The sequence below is a fragment of the Oryx dammah genome, unplaced genomic scaffold, assembly GCF_014754425.2.
Source record: "Oryx dammah isolate SB20612 unplaced genomic scaffold, SCBI_Odam_1.1 HiC_scaffold_29, whole genome shotgun sequence".
Lineage (NCBI taxonomy): Eukaryota > Metazoa > Chordata > Mammalia > Artiodactyla > Bovidae > Oryx > Oryx dammah.
In genome coordinates, this window is record NW_024070213.1 from 76,757,252 (window position 1) to 76,777,115 (window position 19,864).

The 19,864-nt window shown below is 36.7% G+C and overlaps 1 protein-coding gene across 2 annotated transcripts in view; it reads left to right on the forward strand.

The window, feature by feature from the left end:
- Window positions 1–19,864, forward strand: part of LRRK2 (leucine rich repeat kinase 2) — a 223,726-nt gene that overhangs the window by 17,226 nt on the left and 186,636 nt on the right. For both annotated transcript variants that reach the window (XM_040233495.1, XM_040233496.1), the window contains exons 7-11: window positions 1,749–1,880; window positions 4,366–4,485; window positions 4,932–5,071; window positions 5,165–5,244; window positions 6,873–6,979. In XM_040233495.1, the coding sequence (XP_040089429.1) occupies window positions 1,749–1,880; window positions 4,366–4,485; window positions 4,932–5,071; window positions 5,165–5,244; window positions 6,873–6,979 (579 nt within the window). The remainder of the gene's footprint in view (window positions 1–1,748; window positions 1,881–4,365; window positions 4,486–4,931; window positions 5,072–5,164; window positions 5,245–6,872; window positions 6,980–19,864) is intronic.

Below are 19,864 nucleotides of genomic sequence, written 5' to 3' on the forward strand. Positions count from 1 at the left end.
AGGGTGATGGTGGCCTCATAGAATGAGTTAGGAAGTTTACCTTCCTCTGCAACTTTCTGGAAGAGTTTGAGTAGAATAGGTGTTAGCTCTTCTGTAAATTTTTGGTAGAATTCATCTGTGAAGCTGTCTGGTCCTGGGCTTCTGTTTGCTGGAAGATTTCTGATTACAGTTTCAATTTCCGTGCTTGTGATGGGTCTGTTAAGATTTTCTAGTTCTTCCTGGTTCAGTTTTGGAAAGTTTTTTGTTTTTTTTTTTCCTCATGGTTATGTTGCCCTCTGAGAGTCCAAAACTCCCCACAGATCTGCTGGTTAGAGGGTTTCCTGGTTTTTGGGAAATTCACCTCCTTCATGACTCCCTCACTGGGATGGGTCTCAGTCCCTAAGTCTTTTGTTTCTCTTTTTATCTTCTATATTTTGTCCTATCTTCTTTTGAGAGAATGGGCTGCCTTTCCAGGTGCCTGGTGTCCTCCACCAGTGTTCAGAAGTTGTTTTGTGGAATTTGCTCAGCGTTCAAATGATCTTTCGATGAATTTGTGGGGGAGAGAGTGGTCTCCCCATCCTAATCCTCTGCCATGTTTGGACCGCCCCCAGAAAATGGAATTTAAACTTCTCTGAGTCATCTCCTGCCAACAAACTGAATATATTTTTCATTTTGCCTTTCCTTGGCTATATATTTATTTGTTTTGTACTGGCTCTTTTGAAATTCATTTTTTTCCACCCACATTGACATATCCTCACTGTAAATGGGCTGATTCATAATGAAAAGGTCAAAGAAAGTGGCAACTAAAAATACACAAGCAAGCGTTTTAGACTACCTTTGAATCTAGAGCAAATCATATCTGTGGTTCTGAGTAAAAGCAGGTAATTGTTTTAAGAGGCCATTTTCTTTAATTACAACATCTTTTTCCATATTTAGCATTTTTTAAAATATAATTTGAACATTAAAAATGTAATTTTAGGAAAAAAGTTAGTTTGTGCCAAAAAAGAAATAAAATTGTTTTGCACACCTTTTTCTGTCTGTTTTAAGAATAGTAAATGTTTCATTGAGACATATAAATTAATTTTCTCCACGTGGTTTCACATACTCTGTCTATTGATTAATTGCCTTTTCCAGTGAATTCTTTCCTTCCTTGTGGTTCATTTATGTTTATCTCTTAGTCATATATTTTAATATTTTGTCTCTTCTCTCCCCTTCATCCATTCTTTTCCCTGCCTGTGGCAGAGCCTTCAGGAGGCTTGGTTTTGTGGCTTTTACACTGGCTATTCTGCTGCCCTTCTAGAATTAATAGGAATAGATCATGGCTGATTCTAGCTCTTCTGTTATGTGATATAATCTTGCTTTTCTTTCTACTGGTTTGAGAAAAAAGAACAATTAAAATCTATTATCCAATGGAATACTGCCTCATTAGGAAACAGGCCCCAAATTCATTTATTTGAAAACTAATGGCCAGGACTTTACATATTTTGACTTACATAAAAGCATTTTTCAGATTTGCCTATTTACGTTTTTAAGCCAAGATACAGGAATAAAGCAACTTTCCCTTAGTCCTAGAGATGAGTTCTAAGTTTTGTTATTTTAACAATGAACAACAGTATTTTTATAGCTATTTGACAGAAAATGACATTTAAATTTGGTATTGTAGCCATTATACTGTCATGTATTTAAAATCTCTATGAGATGTGTTTATATGCATATTTCAATGGGGAAAATTATTGCCATATTGATAATTATGATTTTTTTAAATTTAGGTGGTAATGTTGAAGTCCTCATGAGTGGCAATGTCAGGTGTTATAATATTGTGGTAGAAGCCATGAAAGCATTCCCTATCAGTGAAAAAATTCAAGAAGTGAGTTGCTGCTTGCTCCATAGGCTTACATTAGGTAAGTTACAACTCTTGGTTAATTTTTTATCACAGTCTATATGATGTAAGTGTATATAACATACATATGTTGCATGTTGGTGGATAGGTAGCTGATGAACATATCCTGGATGGAAATATTGTAAAGTAGCAAACTGTCATGCCATGCTTAGGTGGAATTTTAAAAGGAGTAGCAAAATAAATGTGTGCAATATTAGAAGCCTCATCTTATTGTTAATGCTATATTTGAAGTATTATTATGTAAATATTTATTGCATACAAAAGAATAAACATAACATATAAAAAATATGAAGTGCAATGCAAAAAAACTCCTCATCAAATTTAAGTATTAGTATGTTACCAGTGCTGGTAAAGCTACTCTGGGCTCTGCCCTTCTACCACTTTCTCTACAGAGGTGAGCACTCTTCAGAGTTTTGTGTTAATAAACCTTATGCTCTAAATTAAATTTTACTGTTTATATATCTCTGTAAATAAAATTGTTAATGTTTGCTTGTTATTGCTTAATAAAAATGGTATCAGTCTGAATGTTGTCCTCTGCAAGTTTTTCAAAACTGTGTTTATGAGACTTATGAATATTTTGCACATAGCTGTATGTGCGTGCAGTGTGTGTGCTCAGTCTCAGTTGTGTCTGACTGTTTGTGACCCCATGAATATAGCCCGTCAGGCTCCTCTGCCCATGGGATTATCAGTGGGTTGCCGTTTCCTCCTCCAGGGGATCTTCCTGAGCCAGGGATGAAACCTGCATCTCCTGAATTGGCAGGCAGATTCTTTACCATTGACCCACCTGGGAAGCATGGCATTGTTGTATGTAGTATTCTGTTATGTAGGTATACCACTATTTATTTATCCATTCTCCTATCCATGGACATTGGTTTATTTCTTGTTTTATGCTACTACCATCTGTATTGCCATGAAAATTGTAAAAGAAGGTGAATATCTTTTCAAATATTTTTTTGCTCTTCGTGCTTTCTTTTTTGTGGAATACCTGATTTGCCCTTTTCTGTTTTTTCCATAGTATATTCTGTCTTTTAAAAAAAGTGACTCATAGTTCTGGCTAATAACGTTTTGGTGGTCAGTTATATGTATTGAAAATGTCGAGCTGTCTTTTTAACTTTTTATGGCAGCTTTTGTAACATAATGTATTTTCACCTAAATTGTCTAAAAATAAGATAAGGCCACTGGTATTTGCTTAGAGTCATAAAGTTGGTCAGTGGTAGAGCAGCTGTTGGTAGTGACTTAGATATAATAGTAGGGAAAAGAGGGTGAGACAGCTGAAGTTTAGATAAGTAAAAGTAAAAGTAGAAAAGAATCTTTTTTGAAATGACTTTCCAAAACTATAGAGACTAAGGACTGGGGATTATGTCAGCTTAATGGATGAATGTGGAAGAGGTATGAACATAGAAAAATGCTGATACAGAAGAGTTACACTAGTTAATCTGCTTTTTGATTTTGAAACTTTGATTAATATTTAGTGTGGGCTTTAGGCTTTTAATGGTATAGGATCTTTTCCAATTCTGGCTGTGTATCTTAGGGATTATCTAATTACACATGTAGCTAACTAAAAGTTTCATTCTTATTCCTACAAGGAAATGTGGTAATTGTTAGTGAGTTATAGTAAAAGCATTTAATGACAAGGAGGTTTTTTCCTTATCTTTTAGAAGACGGGATAATTAAACTGTTTTGTACACTGAATATTGTAGTGTCATGTATAAAAATATTTATTTATTTGACTGTGTTGGGTCTTAGTTGTGGCCCACAGGATCTTCACTGAATCATGAGGCGTTTTTCAATGTGGTGCATAGACTCTAGTTGGGCACATGGGCTCAGAAGTTGTGGTGCTCCGGTTCAGTTGCTCTGTGGCATATGTGACCTTAGTTCCCTAACCTGGAATCAAACCCTTGCCCACACTGCAAGGCAGATTCTCAGCCACTGGACCACCAGAGAAGTCTCCACCCCATGGATTTTTGTATGATGATGACAAGAGAGGGACTTCCCTGGTGGCTCCATGGTAAAGAATTCACCTGCCAATGCAGGAGACATGGGTTCTATCCCTGGGTTGTAAAGGTCCCCTGGAGAAGGAAATGGCAACCCGCTCCAGGATTATCATGTGGGAAATTCCGTGGGCGGGCTCCTGTCCATGGGGTCACAAAAGAGAAGAGTCGGACAAGACTTTGCAAATAAACAACAGCAACAAGACATGAGACGGAATCAAACAACACGAGTTATATAACTCAAACATACAGTTTTTGTGTTTTTTTTTGGCCCAGTCATTTCTGTTACCTAAGCAAGATAGTTGAATGAGTGCATGAAATGTTTTTAGTTCTTTATGTAGTCATTAAGTGATTTTAATTACAGTAAATATGTTTTAATGTAATTAAGAATAGTTATCACTACTCAAATATGTTGATTTAAATACTGTTACATAATTAAAGGTAATATAAATTCCATGGATGGAGAATTCTGCTAATATGTCACTTAACTTTTAGGTAATTTTTTTAATATCCTGGTATTAAATGAGGTGCATGTGTTTGTGGTGAAAGCCGTGCAGCAGTATTCAGAGAATGCAGTATTACAAATCGCAGCACTCAGCTGTTTAGCACTCCTCAGTAAGTGACTTTACTAACAAGGAAATCCTTTCAGGTGCATTTGATCTTGAATGTTAAGATTATAACAAGAAAGTTATGTATAGAGAAGGAACCCTTAAATGCTTTTTCTTTTCCTACTGTGACACATTTTCTCATAGAGGATACTTTCAAGGGAATTAAAGTTGTGATAAATATCCCAGTTCAGATATCAGTGAATACATCCTTGATTTAGCTTTATTATTAGCAGTTCATTTTCTTAATTAATCTTCCTCTAGCCTATTAGTTTGGTTTGGTACCCTCTCCCTCATCTGATTTATCTACATGGAATAGCAATATGATAAAGTGTGTAATGTACTAAAGAGGTCTTTTAATTAACCAGTGCTCTGTTGATAATGTTTGAAAATAATGATCTTAACAGTTGATCACTCGAAAGCATATGTAAGTTATATGTTTTCATTTTTTCAAAGCTGAGACCATTTTCTTAAATCAAGACTTAGAGGAAAAGAATGAGAATCAGGAGAATGATGATGATGAAGAAGATAAATTGTTTTGGCTGGAAGCCTGTTACAAAGCATTAACTTGGCACAGAAAGAACAAGCATGTGCAGGTTAGACTCTGTCATCAGTTTTATAGTCCTTCAAAATTTTTTGTTCAATAGTTTATTTTTTGACTGGTTTCTTTTTTTCCTTCCCGAATCCAGGAGGCTGCCTGTTGGGCCCTGAATAATCTCCTTATGTATCAAAACAGTTTACATGAGAAGATTGGAGATGAAGATGGCCAGTCAGTAGTTTTGATTTTATATGATAGAAAATTTTAGTCATAGTTTTAATCAATTCACTGAAATTTTTATTGTTTGAAATATTTTTGATATAGGTATTTATATTAAGTGTTGCCATAAAATACTTGTGGATATATAATATTTTGATGCCCATTGTCTTCAATAGTTAGTAAAACTCTCTTTGTGTGAGAGTTATTATGGAGAAATTTAGAATCAAGAGTCATTCAGTAAGTTATGAATCATCAAGAAAGAACCTTTAAGTTTTCTGGCTAATAATTTAAAAGTACTAATTATTCTCAACTGACAGAAATTGCAGGGCCATCTGTGACCTTTTCTATTGTGGTTACTAGCCAGGAGGTTGTCAATATCAGTAATTAGATATGATTAGAAGCCTCCTTTAGTGACACCCCACTTTATGTGGTGGTGTTAACCTGTCTTCTCTTGAGAGGGTTATTTGTATAACTGTCAGCTCTTGAGGATGCTTTCTATGAGAGCTCCATTTAAACATCATAAGACCAGACAAAGATGCACATTGTAACCAGGAGTTCTGTATGTCTGATTTGTTTCATGTCCATGAGCAACTGCTTATGTTTGTACTGTTGGCTCTGCATAGCCTCTCAATTTTAAATTTTGAATGACTTACCTTGGAAATTTAAATAGTATTATTCTGCACCTCAAATTCTGGCAGCTTGTTTCCATAGTGACGTGAAGTGAAAGTCTCTTAGTTGTGTCCGACTCTTTGTGACCCCCTGGACTATACAGTCTGTGGAATTCTCAAGGCCAGAATACTGGAGTGGGTAGCCTTTCCCTTCTGCAGGGAATCTTCCCAACCCAGGGATCAAACCCAGGTCTCCTGCATTGCAGGCGGATTCTTCACCAGTTGAGCCACAAGGGAAGCCCAAGAATACTGGAGTGGGTAGCCTATCCTTTCTCCAAGGGTCTTCCCGACCCAGGAATCGAACCAGGGTTTCCTGCATTGCAGGCAGATTCTTTACCAACTGAGCTATCAGGGAAGCCCTCATTTCCTTAGTGATCTACTGCCAATTAGAAGGCAGTTAATGACAGATTCTATTTATTTAAATGTCTCTATTTTGAATGGAAACTAAATTTTGAAAAATATGTGTTAAACCAGCCTTCTAATCTGCTTTGAGCAATCTTTTAAAGAAGTTAGGATAAGGTTGGTTCATGCTACAATTTATAAAAATTTCAATTTATAGATACTAACCCCTTAAAACTCACAGGAGATTGTTAAAATAAATACATCATTAAAACATATTTATGCTCTAAATTAAAAAATTTCACTCTACTTCTTTATGATTCTTAATTTTTCCTTTCTTGCTTACATCATCTCCTTTTTCTCACTTAATCTGTTTACTTTTAGCAGCTATTTATACATCTACTGAGTCTTCTGTTTTCTCCTTCTACTGCTTAACTACTTTGAAGAAACAGAAATACGACTTTATTAGTAATGTATTTGAATATAATGTAAATAGAACACTGCTCTCCTGTGAGTAGAGGTGGCATAAAATACTGTTTAGCTGCCCTTATTGGTTGTTAGATTAGATAACAGTAAGTGAATATTTAATTATTAAAGAGATTACTATTAATGCTGTGGTTGAATTTGTGAAAGGTTCCCAGCTCACAGGGAAGTGATGCTGTCCATGCTGATGCACTCTTCATCAAAAGAAGTCTTCCAGGCATCTGCAAATGCTTTGTCAACTCTGTTAGAACAAAATGGTAAGAGGTACACCATATTTTTTAGTATAATGAAACACGTTTTGTGGTATTTTTAAAATTATAAAAGCAATAATTGTAAAAACTTCAAATATGTAAATATATACATGTAAATATATATAGATATATTGACAAATAGGTAAAAAGATAAAGAAGAAAATAACATTTTGATGTCTTTCTTCTGGATTTCTGTGTATGTACTTACATATGACATATACAATACATTTTCTGTTTTTTTGAGAAATGGGATCCTATTATAATCTTTTATAACCAAATTTTACATTTCTTTTTTTATGTTGCCAAATATAAATTCCCATATTACCATTTTTGATGGTTGTGTAGTTTCCCAATACCTATGTCCTCATTTATGTTCCAATTTCTTATGGATGGACTTTTAGCCTGTATCCAGTGGTATTGTTTTGAATATTTGTAACAGTAGCCAAATGGTCACTTTTCCACCCCAGTTTTCTTTATACACTGTTCCTGTGTTTTTTTCTTAGGAATGCAGTGGATGGAGAGAGAGTCACCATTATAAAGTATTCTAAATTTGTCCATTATAAAAATTAAAAAAAAAAGTCCTTTACATGTAAATCTTACAGCTTTCCATTATTTAGGAGAGAAAAATAGCTGTTATACCTTTGGAAGAACTCTTGAGGTTTAGAATTAAGGCTCAGGCTGCTGTTATTAGGGCTCAGCCCTAATAAATGGGAAATATGGCCAGAAAATCTTGGGAGAAAACTAATCATAAAAGCATTAGGACTTGGCATATCTTGAAGGATATTCTCGAAGGGAGGAAAATACAGAAGAACACTGAAAGCTTGAAAAAAAAGACCAGTGTTAGCATTAGCTTTTAGTAGAGAACCCGAGTAGAGTGAAAAAAGCCTCCTCATGCATGTTTCCGTACATGGTTATTTAAGTCACATCAAGAGGAGAATCACTTCTTTGTTTTCATTCTTCTCACTTCACCTCTGATGGCACTGAAAAGGCCATCATAAAAGGCTTGGGCTGGCCAAGCCCTGAGAGATTGATCGGGGTTGCTCTCAAAGGATAATGAGTCAGTGGAAGTGGCAGAAAGGGGAGCTGTTCTTCTTGAGTCTCCCTTCCTCTGCTGTGCAGAGGCCTGGGTTGCGGTGGAGTTGGGGGGTCCTCACTCTTGAAAATGAACACTGGACTTTGCTGCTTTTGTTGAGGCACCTTAGAGATGAGACAGCCGGAGAAGGCAATGGCACCCCACTCCAGTACTCTTGCCTGGAAAATCCCATGGACGGAGGAGCCTGGTGGGCTGCAGTCCATGAGGTTGAGAAGAGTTGGACAGGACTGAGCGATTTCACTTTCACTTTTCACTTTCATGCATTAGAGAAGGAAATGGCAATCCACTCCAGTGTTCTTGCCTGGAGAATCCCAGGGATGGTGGAGCCTGGCGGGCTGCCGTTTATGGGGCAGCACAGAGTCAGACATGACTGAAGCAACTTAGCAGCAGCAGCAGAGAGCAGACAAACCTTTACCATGTACAAAACACATTGTGCTGGTACTGTAGTTCTTAACTCCATGGAAATATTTGATATGTCAACAAAACAACCATGATTTTGTGAGAGTTAAACTTCTGCTTTTTTTTTGTTAAGAGTAGCACTATTTTACACAAGTAGACACATACATGTAGCAATCATGGAGAGACTAGCCAAAGCTACTACAGTACTCATTTCTGTAATTGGTCACCAGGTGATAGCTGCTGTGTGTATATATATAAAGTTAGTATCTATAGTTTCTGTCTTCATCTCCTCATTCCATATTTCCCTTGTCCTCAACTGGAACTTCTGTGGCTCCTGGTTCTGGAGTGACCCAAACCTTCATCCATGAAAGGTCAAAGTCCTCAGTCATACTGCCTTTTCTGGTTGCTGTATTTTTTTTCTTTGTTTTTGTTTCTATTGAAGTGTAGTTGATTTGCAATGGTGTGTTAGTTTCAGGTATATAGCACAATTAGACATACATAGGAAATGGCAACCCACTCCAGTGTTCTTGCCTGGAGAATCCCAGGGACGCCAGAGCCTGGTGGGCTGCCGTCTATGGGGTCACACAGAGTCGGACACGACTGAAGTGACTTAGCAGCAGCAGCAGACATACATATGCTGTGTGCTAAGTCGCATAGTCATGTCTGATTCTGTGTGACTTTATGGACTGTAGCCTCCCAGACTCCTCTGTCCATGGGATTCTCTAGGCAAAAATACTGGAGTGGGTTGCCATATACTCATCCAGGGAATCTTCCCGACCTGGGGATTGAATCCATGTCTCTTACAAATTCGGCGTTGGCAGGCAGGTTCCTTATCACTACTGACACGTGGGAAGCCTTTTATACATACATACATGCATCAGTTCAGTTCAGTTCAGTCGCTCAGTCCTGTCTAACTGTTTGCGACCCCATGGAATACAGCATGCCAGGCTTCCCTGTCCATCACCAGCTCCAGGAGTTTATTCAAACTAACGTCCATTGAGTCAGTGATGCCATCCAACCATCTTATCCTCTGTTATCCCCTTCTCCTCCCACCTTCACTTTCCCAGCATCATGGTGTTTTCAAATGAGTCAGTTCTTCACATCAGGTGGCCAAAGTATTGGAGCTTCAGCTTCAACATCAGTCCTTCCAATGAATATTCATGACTGATTTCCTTAAGGATACTCTGGTTTGATCTTCTTGCAGTCCAAGGGACTCTCAAGAGTCTTCTCCAACACCACAGTTCAAAAACATCAATTCTTCAGCCCTCACTTTTCTTTATAGTCCAACTCTCAAATCCATACATGATTACTGGAAAAACCATAACCTGGACTAGATGGACATTTATTGGCAAAGTAATATCTCTGCTTTTTAATATGCTGTCTAGGTTGGTCATATCTGTTCTTCCCCATAGCAAGCGTCTTTTAATTTCATGGCTGCAGTCACCATCTGCAGTGAGTTTGGAGCTCAAAAAAATAAAGTCTCTCACTGTTTCCACTGTTTCCCCATCGATTTGCCATTAAAAATGATGGGACTAGATGCCATGATCTTAGTTTTCTGAATGTTGAGTTTTAAGCCAACTTTTTCACTCTCCTCTTTTACTTTCATCAGGAGGCTTAGTTCTTCTTTGCTTTCTGCAAAGAAGCACTATTTTATACAAGTAGACACATGCATGTAGCAAATAAGGGTGGTGTCATTTGCATATCTGAATTTATTGATATTTCTTCTGGCAATCTTGATTCCAGCTTGTGCTTCATCCCCCAGAGTTTCTTATGATGTATTCTGCATATAAGTTAACTCAGCAGGGTGACAAAATAGGCCTTGATGTACTCCTTTTCCTATTTGGAACCAATCTGTTGTTCCATGTCCAGTTCTAACTGTTGCTTCCTGACCTGTGTACAGGTTTCTCAAGAGGCAGGTCAGGTGGTCTGGTATTCCCATCTCTTTCAGAATATTTCACAGATTGTGGTGATCCCCACAGTCAAAGGCTTTGGAATAGTCAATAAAGCAGAAATAGATGTTTTTTCTGGAACTCTCTTGCTTTTTCCATGATCCAGTGGATGTTGGCAATTTGATCTCTGGTTCTTCTGCCTTTTCTAAAATGAACTTGAATGTTTGGAAGTTCACAGGTCACATACAGCTGAAGCCTGGCTTGGAGAATTTTGATCATTACTTTGCTAGCGTGTGAGATGAATGTAATTGTGTGGTAGTTTGGGCATTCTTTGGCATTGCCTTTCTTAGAGATTGGAATGAAATCTGACCTTTTCCGGTCCTGTGGCCACTGCTGAGTTTTCCAGATTTGCTGGCATACTGAGTGCAGCACTTTCACAGCATCATCTTTTAGGAATTGAAATAATTTTCCATTATAGGTGAGGTAGAAATACAACATATTATACAAATTATTGAGTATAGTTCCCTGTGCTGTACAGAAGGTTCTTGTTGGTTATCTATTTTATATATAGTACTATGACGGTTGCTATAGTTTTCAGTTCACTTCTACTGTTGTGGATGCAGGCATCAAGAGGCTCCTCAAGATTACTTTGGATCTCAGACAGGCTTCCTTGTAGCCACTGTGTAGTAGAAACCTCTCTCCTCTTGGTAAATGGATCAATCGCGTCAGTTGTGAGCTTAATCCCTTTTTTTAAAAATTCTGGTAGTTCAATTCATAAGCAGTCTATAGTGACCAGGTAGATGTCATATGCTCTGATTAGCTGGTACCATTGATATGTCCCTGGATGAAAGCTTGTCCTCCTCCATGTGCTCCATGCAGAACAGTGGTATTTTAGTTAGAAGATGTACAGTTTTTACTTAAAAAATTTTTTTGTTCTTTTCTCTTCAATTTTCATTGAAATATAATTGATGTAAAGCATTGTATGAGTTTAAGGTGTACAGCATAATGATTTGAATTACTTACCTCAGGAAATGATTAGTCCAGTAAGTTTAGTGAAGATCTGTCATCTCATATAGATGCAAAATAAAAGAAAAAGAAAAAAATGTTTTACTTGTGATGAAGATTAGGATTTATTCTCTTAACAGTTTTCATATATAACATACAACAGTATAACATATTAATTATGTTGTACTTTGCAGCCCTAGTATCTATCTTATAGATGGGAGTTTGTACCTTACCACCTTCATTCAGTCCCCCCTTCTTTTGGTAACCACAAATATGATCTCTTTTTCTATTAGTCTGTTCTTGAAATATAATTGACCTGCAGCAGCCTATTATTTCTAGGTACCCAATACAGTGCTTTGATATTTCTGTACATTACAAAATGATCATCATGATAAGTCTAGTTATCATCTATCATCATATAAAAATAGTATATTATTATAGATTATTTTTCCATGCTATACTTTCATCCCTATGACTTCTTTATGTTGTAATGGGGAGTCTGTACCTCTTAAGTTCCTTCCCCTATTTCACTTATCCCCCGCTGTCCTCTGCTCTGGCAACCACCAGTTTGTTCACTATACTATGAGCCTGTTTCTGTTTTGTTTGTTCAGTTCTTTTGCTTTTTAGGTTCCCCATAGAAGTAAAATTATACAGTGTTTTTCTCTGTCTGATTATTTCACTTAGCATAATTCCCTAGGTCTGTCATGCAGCAGCAAGTGGCAAGATTTTATTTTTTTCATGGCTCAGTAATAGTCACATCTTTATTTATGCATCTATCAATGAGCATTTAGGTTGCTTCTGTATTTTGGCCACTGTGAATAATGCTACAATGAACAAATAGGTCTATATACCTTATTTCTTTTTTAAAACAATTTTTATTTAAATATATTTGAGTTATAATGTGTTAGTTTCAGGTATACAGCAAAGTGATTCAATTATACTTATATATGTATATACACATATATATATGTTTTCTTTTTTATGGTCTCTTCCATTATAGGTTATTATAAAATATTGAGTATAGTTCCCTGTGCTATACAGTAGGTCCTTGTTGGTTATCTATTTTATATATAGTAGTATGTATATTTTAGACCCAAACTCCTAATTTATTCCTTCCCTCACTTTGGTAACGGTAAGTTTGTTTTCTATATCTGTGAGTCTGTTTCTGTTTTGAAAATAAGTTCATTTGTATCACTTTTTTAGATTCCTCACATAAATAGTATGTTTGTCTGTCTTTGTCTGGCTTACGTCACTTAGTATGACCATATATCTTTTTGAATTAGTGTTTTTGTTTTCTTTGGGAAATATCCAGGAGTAGAATCGTTGGATCATATGGTAGTTCTGTTTTTTATTTTTTGAACTGTGTCCATACTACTTTCCATAATGCTTGCACCAATTTGGATTTCTACCAACTGTTCATGAGGATTCCTTTTTCTGCACATCCTTGCCAACATTTCTTATTTGTGCTTTTTTTTTGATGATAGCCATTCTGACAGTTGTGAGGTGATAAATTTTTATGGTTTGGATTTGTATTTCCTTGATGATTAGTAATGTTGAACATCTTTTCATGTGTGTGTTGGTCATCCCCAATTCTTCTGTGAAAAATGTTTACAGGGTCCTCTGCCCACAATTTAACTATGTTGTTTTTCTGATCTTGAATTGTATGAATTCTTTGTATATTTTGCATATGGACCCCTTATTAGATATATCATTTACATGTATCTTCTTCCATTCGATAGGTGGTCATTTCACTTTGTTGATGGTTTCCTTTATTGGGAAAAAGTTTTTTACTTTGATGTAGTCTCATTTATTCATTTTTACTTTTCATCCCTTGCCTGAGGAGACAGATTGAAAAACCAATATTGCTAAGATCATTGTCAAAGAGCATACTGCTTCTTTTCTTTTTGGAGTTTTATGATTTCAGGTTTTCATTTAGTTCTTTAATCTGCTTTGAGTTTGTTTTTGTATATCATGTGAAAAGAAGTCTAGTTTGATTCTTCTGTATGTATTTGTGCAGTGCTCCTAACACCATTTATGGAATAAACTGTCTTCCCCATTGTATATTTTTGCATACTTTGTTGGAGATTAAATGAACATCTAAGTTTTCATTTCTGGGCTCTCTAGACTGTTCCATTGATTTATGTGTCTGGTTTTTTTTTTGGCCAGTATCGTATTATATTGATTCCTGTAGCTTTGTAGTATAGTTTGAAATCAGGGTGCAGGATAACTTCAGTTTTGTTCTTTTTCAAGATTTTGGCTATTTGTGGTATTTTGTGTTTTGATACAAATTTTCGAATGGTTTGTTCTAGTTCTGTGAAAAGTGCCATTGATGTTTTGATAGCGATTGCACTGGATCTGTAGATTGCCTGGGATAATTTGGTTGGTTTAACAGTATTAAATCTTCCAATTCATGAACACAGTATAGCTTTTCATTTGTTTGTGTCATCTTCATTTTCTTTCACCAGTGTCTATACTTTTTTGAGTATAGGTCTTTTATATCCTTAGTTAGATTTATTCTGTCTAATACAGTTGTATATAGAATTGTTGTCTAAATTTCCCTTTCTGACTGTTCATCTTAGTATACAGAAACATAGCATATTTCTGTATATTAATTTGGCATCTTCAACTTTACTGAGTTCATTTATTAGTTCTGGTGTTTTTGGTGGCATCTTTAGAATTTTCTTTATATATATCATGTCATCTGCAAACAGTGACAGTCTTCTCCCATTTTGATTCCCTGTATTTCTGTCTTTTGTGGCTGGTACTTCTAATACTGTGTTGAATAGAAATGAAGTGAGTGAGCATCCTTGTCTTTTTCCTGATCTTAGAGGAAATGTATCCAGCTTTCCTGATTGAGTATGATATTGGCTATAGGTTTTTCTCATAAGGCCTTTATTATGTTGAGACATCCTCCTTCTAAACTCATTTTGTTCAGAGTTTTTATCATAAACTGCTACTGCTACTGCTACTGCTGCTAAATCGCTTCAGTCATGATCGACTCTGTACAACCCCATAGACGGCAGCCCACCAGGCTCTGCCGTCCCTGGGATTCTCCAGGCAAGGACACTGGAGTGGGTTGCCATTTCCTTCTCCAATGCATGAAAGTGAAAAGTGAAAGTAAAGTCGCTCAGTTGTGTCCGACTCTTTGCAACCCCATGGACTGCAGCCCACCAGGCTCCTCTGTCCATGGGGTTTTCCAGGCAAGAGTACTGGAGTGGGGTGCCATTACTAAATTTTATCAAAACTTGTTTTTGCCCCTTGGTATCATCATATGCTGTTTTTCTTCTTCAGTTTGTTAGGGTGTTAATTATCACATTGACAGATTTGTGAATATTGAGCCATCTTTGCATCCCTGGGATGAATCATGTTGTATGATTCCTTTAATGTATTGTTGAATTTTGTTTGGATGGAAAGTTATGACCAACCTAGATAGCATATTCAAAATCAGAGACATTACTTTGCCAACAAAGGTCCGTCTACTCAAGGCTATGGTTTTTCCTGTGGTCAAGTATGGATGTGAGAATTGGACTGTGAAGAAAGCTGAGTGCCGAAGAATTGATGCTTTTGAACTGTGGTGTTGGAGAAGACTCTTGAGAGTCCCTTGGACTGCAAGGAGATCCAACCAGTCCATTCTGAAGGAGATCCTTCCTGGGTGTTCATTGGAAGGAATGATGCTAAAGCTGAAACTCCAGTACTTTGGCCACCTCATGCAAAGAGTTGACTCATTGGAAAAGACTGTGATGCTGGGAGGGATTGGGGGCAGGAGGAGAAGGGGATGACAGAGGATGAGATGGCTGGATGGCAACACCAACTCAATGGACGTGAGTCTGAGTGAACTCCGGGAGATGGTGATGGACAGGGAGGCCTGGCATGCTGCAATTCATGGGATCACAAAGAATCAGACACAACTGAGTGACTGAACTGAACTGAATATTTTGTTGAGGATATCTGCATCTATGCTAATCAGTGATATTGGCCTGTAATTTTCTTTTTTCTGTGTGATATCTTTGGGTTTTGTGTCAGGGTGATGCTGACCTTGTAGATTGGGTTTGCAAGCATTCCTTTCCCTTCAGTTTTTAGAATAGTTTGAGAAGTAGGGGCATTTACTATTCTTTAAGTGTTTGGTAGAATTAATCTGCTCTCTGATACTGGACTTTTGTTTGTTGAGAGTTTTTTTTTCTTTTTTTTACTTGTTTTGTTTGTTTGTTTGTTTGTTTACTGATCCAGTTTCATTACTGGTAATCAGTCTGTTTGTATTTTCTATTTATTTCTGCTTCAGTCTTGGGAGATTGTATATTTCTAGGAATTTGTCCTTTTCTTCTAGGTTGTCCATTTTATAGTCATGTAATTGTAGTGATCTCTTACGATTTTTTATATTTCTGTGGTTTTGATTGTAATTTATTGTTTGTTTTTAATTGGTGGATAATTGCTTTACAATGTTGTGTTGGTTTCTGCTGTGCCTTAGCATGAGTCAGCTATAAGTATACATATATCCCCTCCCTGAGTCTCCTCTCACCCCCATCATCCCACCCCTCTAGGTTGTCACAGAGCACCAAGCTCAGCTCCCTGTGTTTATAGCAGCTTCCCACTAGGTATCTGTTTTGCACATAGTAATGCATTGGAGAAGGAAATGGCAACCCACTCCAGTATTCTTGCCTGGAGGATCCCAGGGACAGAGTAGCCTAGTGGGCTGCCGTCTATGGAGTTGCACAGAGTCAGACACGACTGAAGCAACTTAGCAGCAGCAGTGTATATACGTCAATGCTACTTTTTCAGTTTGTTCCCTCACCTTCCTCTCCATGTCCACAAATTTGTTCTCTATAGTTCCATCTCTATTCCTGCTCGGCAGATAGGTTCATCAATAATGTTTTTATAGATTCCATATATATATGATAATATATATTTGTTTTACTCTTTCTGACTCACTTCACTCTGTGAAACAGGCTGTAGGTTCATCCACCTCAATACAACTGAGTCAAATTCATTCCTTTTTATGGCTGAGTAATATTCCATTGTATATATGTACCACATCTTCTTTATCCATTTATGTAGGCTGCTTCCATGTCCTGGCTATTATAAGCAGTGCGGCTGTGAGCCTTGGAGTACGTGTGTCTTTTTGAATTAATGGTTTTTCACAGGGTATATGCCCAGTAGTAGGATTGCTGCATCATATAGTAGTTTCAATCCTAGTTTCTTAAGGAATCTCTAGTCTGTTTTCCATAGTGGCTGTATCAGTTTACATTTTTAGCAACAGTGTTAGAGGGCTCCCTTTTCTCCATATCCTCTGCAGAATTTATTGTTTGTGGACTTTTTGATGATAGCTGTTCTGCCTGGTGTGAGGTGATACCTCATTGTAGTTTTGAGTTTTCTAATAATGAATGATGTCGAGCATCATTTCCTGTGTTTGTTGGCTATCTGTATGTCTTTGAAGAAAGATCTGTTTAGGTCTTCAGCCCATTTTTTTAATTGGGTTGTTTGTTTTTTCTGATATTGAGCTTCATGAGCTCCTTGCATATTTTGGACATTTGGACTGTGTCCGTTGGCTCATTTGCAGTTATCTTCTCCCTTTTTAAAGGTTGTCTTTTCATGTTGTGCATACTTTCCTTTGCTGTTCAAAAACCTTTAAAATTAATTAGGTCCTGCTTTGATTTGGGCCCAGGTCCTCTCTTTCTCTTTCTTTTTTATTGGACTTGTCTGGTTATTGGTTTACCAATTTAGTTTATCTTTTCAGAGGACCAGCTCTAAGTTTCATTAATATTTTCTGTTGATTTGTAGTCTCTTTTTAGTTTATTTCTTCTGTGATCTTTATGATTTATTTCACTGTACTAATTTTGGGTTTAGTTTGTTCTTCTTTTTCTCATTCCTTTGTGTATAAGGTTAGGTTGGTTGTTTGCGATGTTTCTTGTTTCCTAGATATGCTTGTATTGCTATAGAATTCTTTCTAAGAACTACTTCTGTTGCGTCCCATAGAATTTTTATTTGTTTGTTTGTTTCTGCAGCATCCCACATAATTTGTTTTCTTGTGTGTGTGTGTGTTTGTTTCTGTTTTGTTTGTGTATGTGTGCTTAGTTTCTTGGTCATGTCTGACTCTTTGTGACCCCCTGGACTGTAGCCCACCAGGCTCTTCTGTCCCTGGGATTTTCCAGGCAAGAATACTGGAGTGGGTTGCCAGTTCCTTCTCCAGGGGATCTTCCCAACCCAGGGATCAAACCTTCATCTCTTGCGTCTTCCGCATTGACAGGCATATTCTTTACCACTAGCGACACCTGGGAAGCCCCGTTTATCAAACTAAACCAATTTAGTTTATCTTTTCAGAGGACCAGCTTTAAGTTTCGTTAATATTTTCTATTGATATTTTAGTCTCTGTTTAGTTTATTTTTACTTTATTTTTTCATTTGCAATTTGATTTCTTCAAGACCCATTGATTGTTTAGCTTGCATGTATTTGTGTTATTTGCAGTTTTTTCTCATAGTTGATGTCTAGTCCCATAGTGTCATGGGAGGAAAAGTGTGAAAATGCTAGTCTCTCAGTCAGGTCCAACTCTTTGCGATCCTGTGGACTGTAGCTTGCCAGGCTCCTCTTCCATGGAATTCTCGAGGCAAGAGTACTGGAGTGGGTTGCCATTCTCTTTTCCAGGGTATCTTCCTGACCTGGAGATGGAACTGGGTTCTCCTGCATTGCAGGCAGATTCTTTACAGTCTGAGCCACCAGGGAACATAGGAAAAGATGCTTGATAATGATTTCAGTCTTTCTAAATTTATTGAGACTAGTTTTGTGGCCTAGCACATGATTTATCTTGGAAAATGTTCTATGTGCACTTGAAAGCAATATTTATTCTGCTACTTTTGGATAGAATGTGCTAACACATATCTATTAAGTCCATCTGATTCATTGTTTAAGGACAGTGTTCTCTTACTGATTTTCTGTGTGAATGATCAGCCCATTGATATAAGTTAAGTGTTAAAGTTCTCTACTATTGCTGTGTTGCTGTCAGCTTCTATATCTATGTTTGTTAATATTTGCTTTATGCATTTAGTTATTACTATGTTGGGTACATATTTATCTACAGTTTTTATATTTTCTTGTTGATTGATCCCTTTATTACTGTGTAATGTCCTTCCTTGTCATTTCTTACAGCCTTTATTTAAAGTCTACTTACTCGGATATGATTATTGCTACTCTAGCTTTCTTTTCTTTTCCAATTGCATGGGTTACCTGTTTTCATCCCCTCACTTTCAGTCTGTCTGTGTCTTTAGATCTGAATTGAGTCTCCTGTAGGTAGCATATACATGGATCTTGTTTTATTATTCATTCAACTATTATATTTCTTTTGATTGAAACATTCAGTCCCTTTATATTTGAAGTAATTATTTATGCTGTATGCTTAGTCACTCAGTTATGTCCAACTCTTTGCAACCCTATGGACTGTAGCCCACCAGGCTCTTCTGTTCATGGGGCTTCTCCAGGCAAGAATACTGGGGTGGGTTGTTATGCCTTCCTCCAGGGAATCATCCCAGCCTAGTGATCAAACCCAGGTCTCCTGTGCAGGTGCATTCTTTACCATCCAGGCCACCAGGGAAGCCCAAGAGTACTGGAGTGGGTAGCTTGTGTCTAGTGTGTGCTTATTGCTATTTGTTCCTTGTTTTGGATGCTTGTTTTGTAGTTCTGTTTGTTCCTTTCTTCTTTTGCTTCCTTCTCTTGTGATTTGATGACTGTTTTTAGTGTTATGTTTATATTACTTTCTTTTTTCATCATTTGTCTGTTATAGATTTTTAGTCTGTGATTACTGTGAGATGTGTATATGTGTGTATAAAATTATTTTAAGTTGATCTCAATTTCTTTTAACTTTTTATTTCTCATTTACTTTATCATTTTATTGACAAAATATGGATGCATTTGACTGTTATGAAGGTATTATAGATAGATATCTATCTACATATAAAGTATGTAGATACACATGTGGACACATATGCACATATAAGGCATTAAACTATTTTTATTTTATGCAATATTACTTTCTTGAGAAGATGATCTCCTTATTTTGAAAGCATTTAAATATCCTTACATTTTTGCTACTGTCTCCTCATTTAATGTTTTTTACATCATATTTTGCATCTTTTTGTTTTGTTTATCTCTATGTATACTTACTGTAGACATAGATAATTTTACTATTCCTACTAGTTAAGTGGGTCATCTGCTACTCTCATTTGCTTTTACCAATGATACTTCCCTTTCATAAATTTTGTTTTCTAGTTGTGGTCTTCTTTTTTTCCGCTTAGAGAAGTCTCTCCAACATTTTTTTAATAGCCAGTTTAGTGGTGCAGAACTCTTTTTAGGTTTTGCTTGTCTGTAAAACTCTTATCCCTCCTTCAAACGAATGATAACCTTACTGGATAGACTATTTTTTCCTTTCAGCATTTTGAATGGATCCCACTATTCCCTGGTATTCTGCAAAATTTATCTGGAAAAGTCAGCTGACAGACTTATGGGAGTACCTTTGTATAT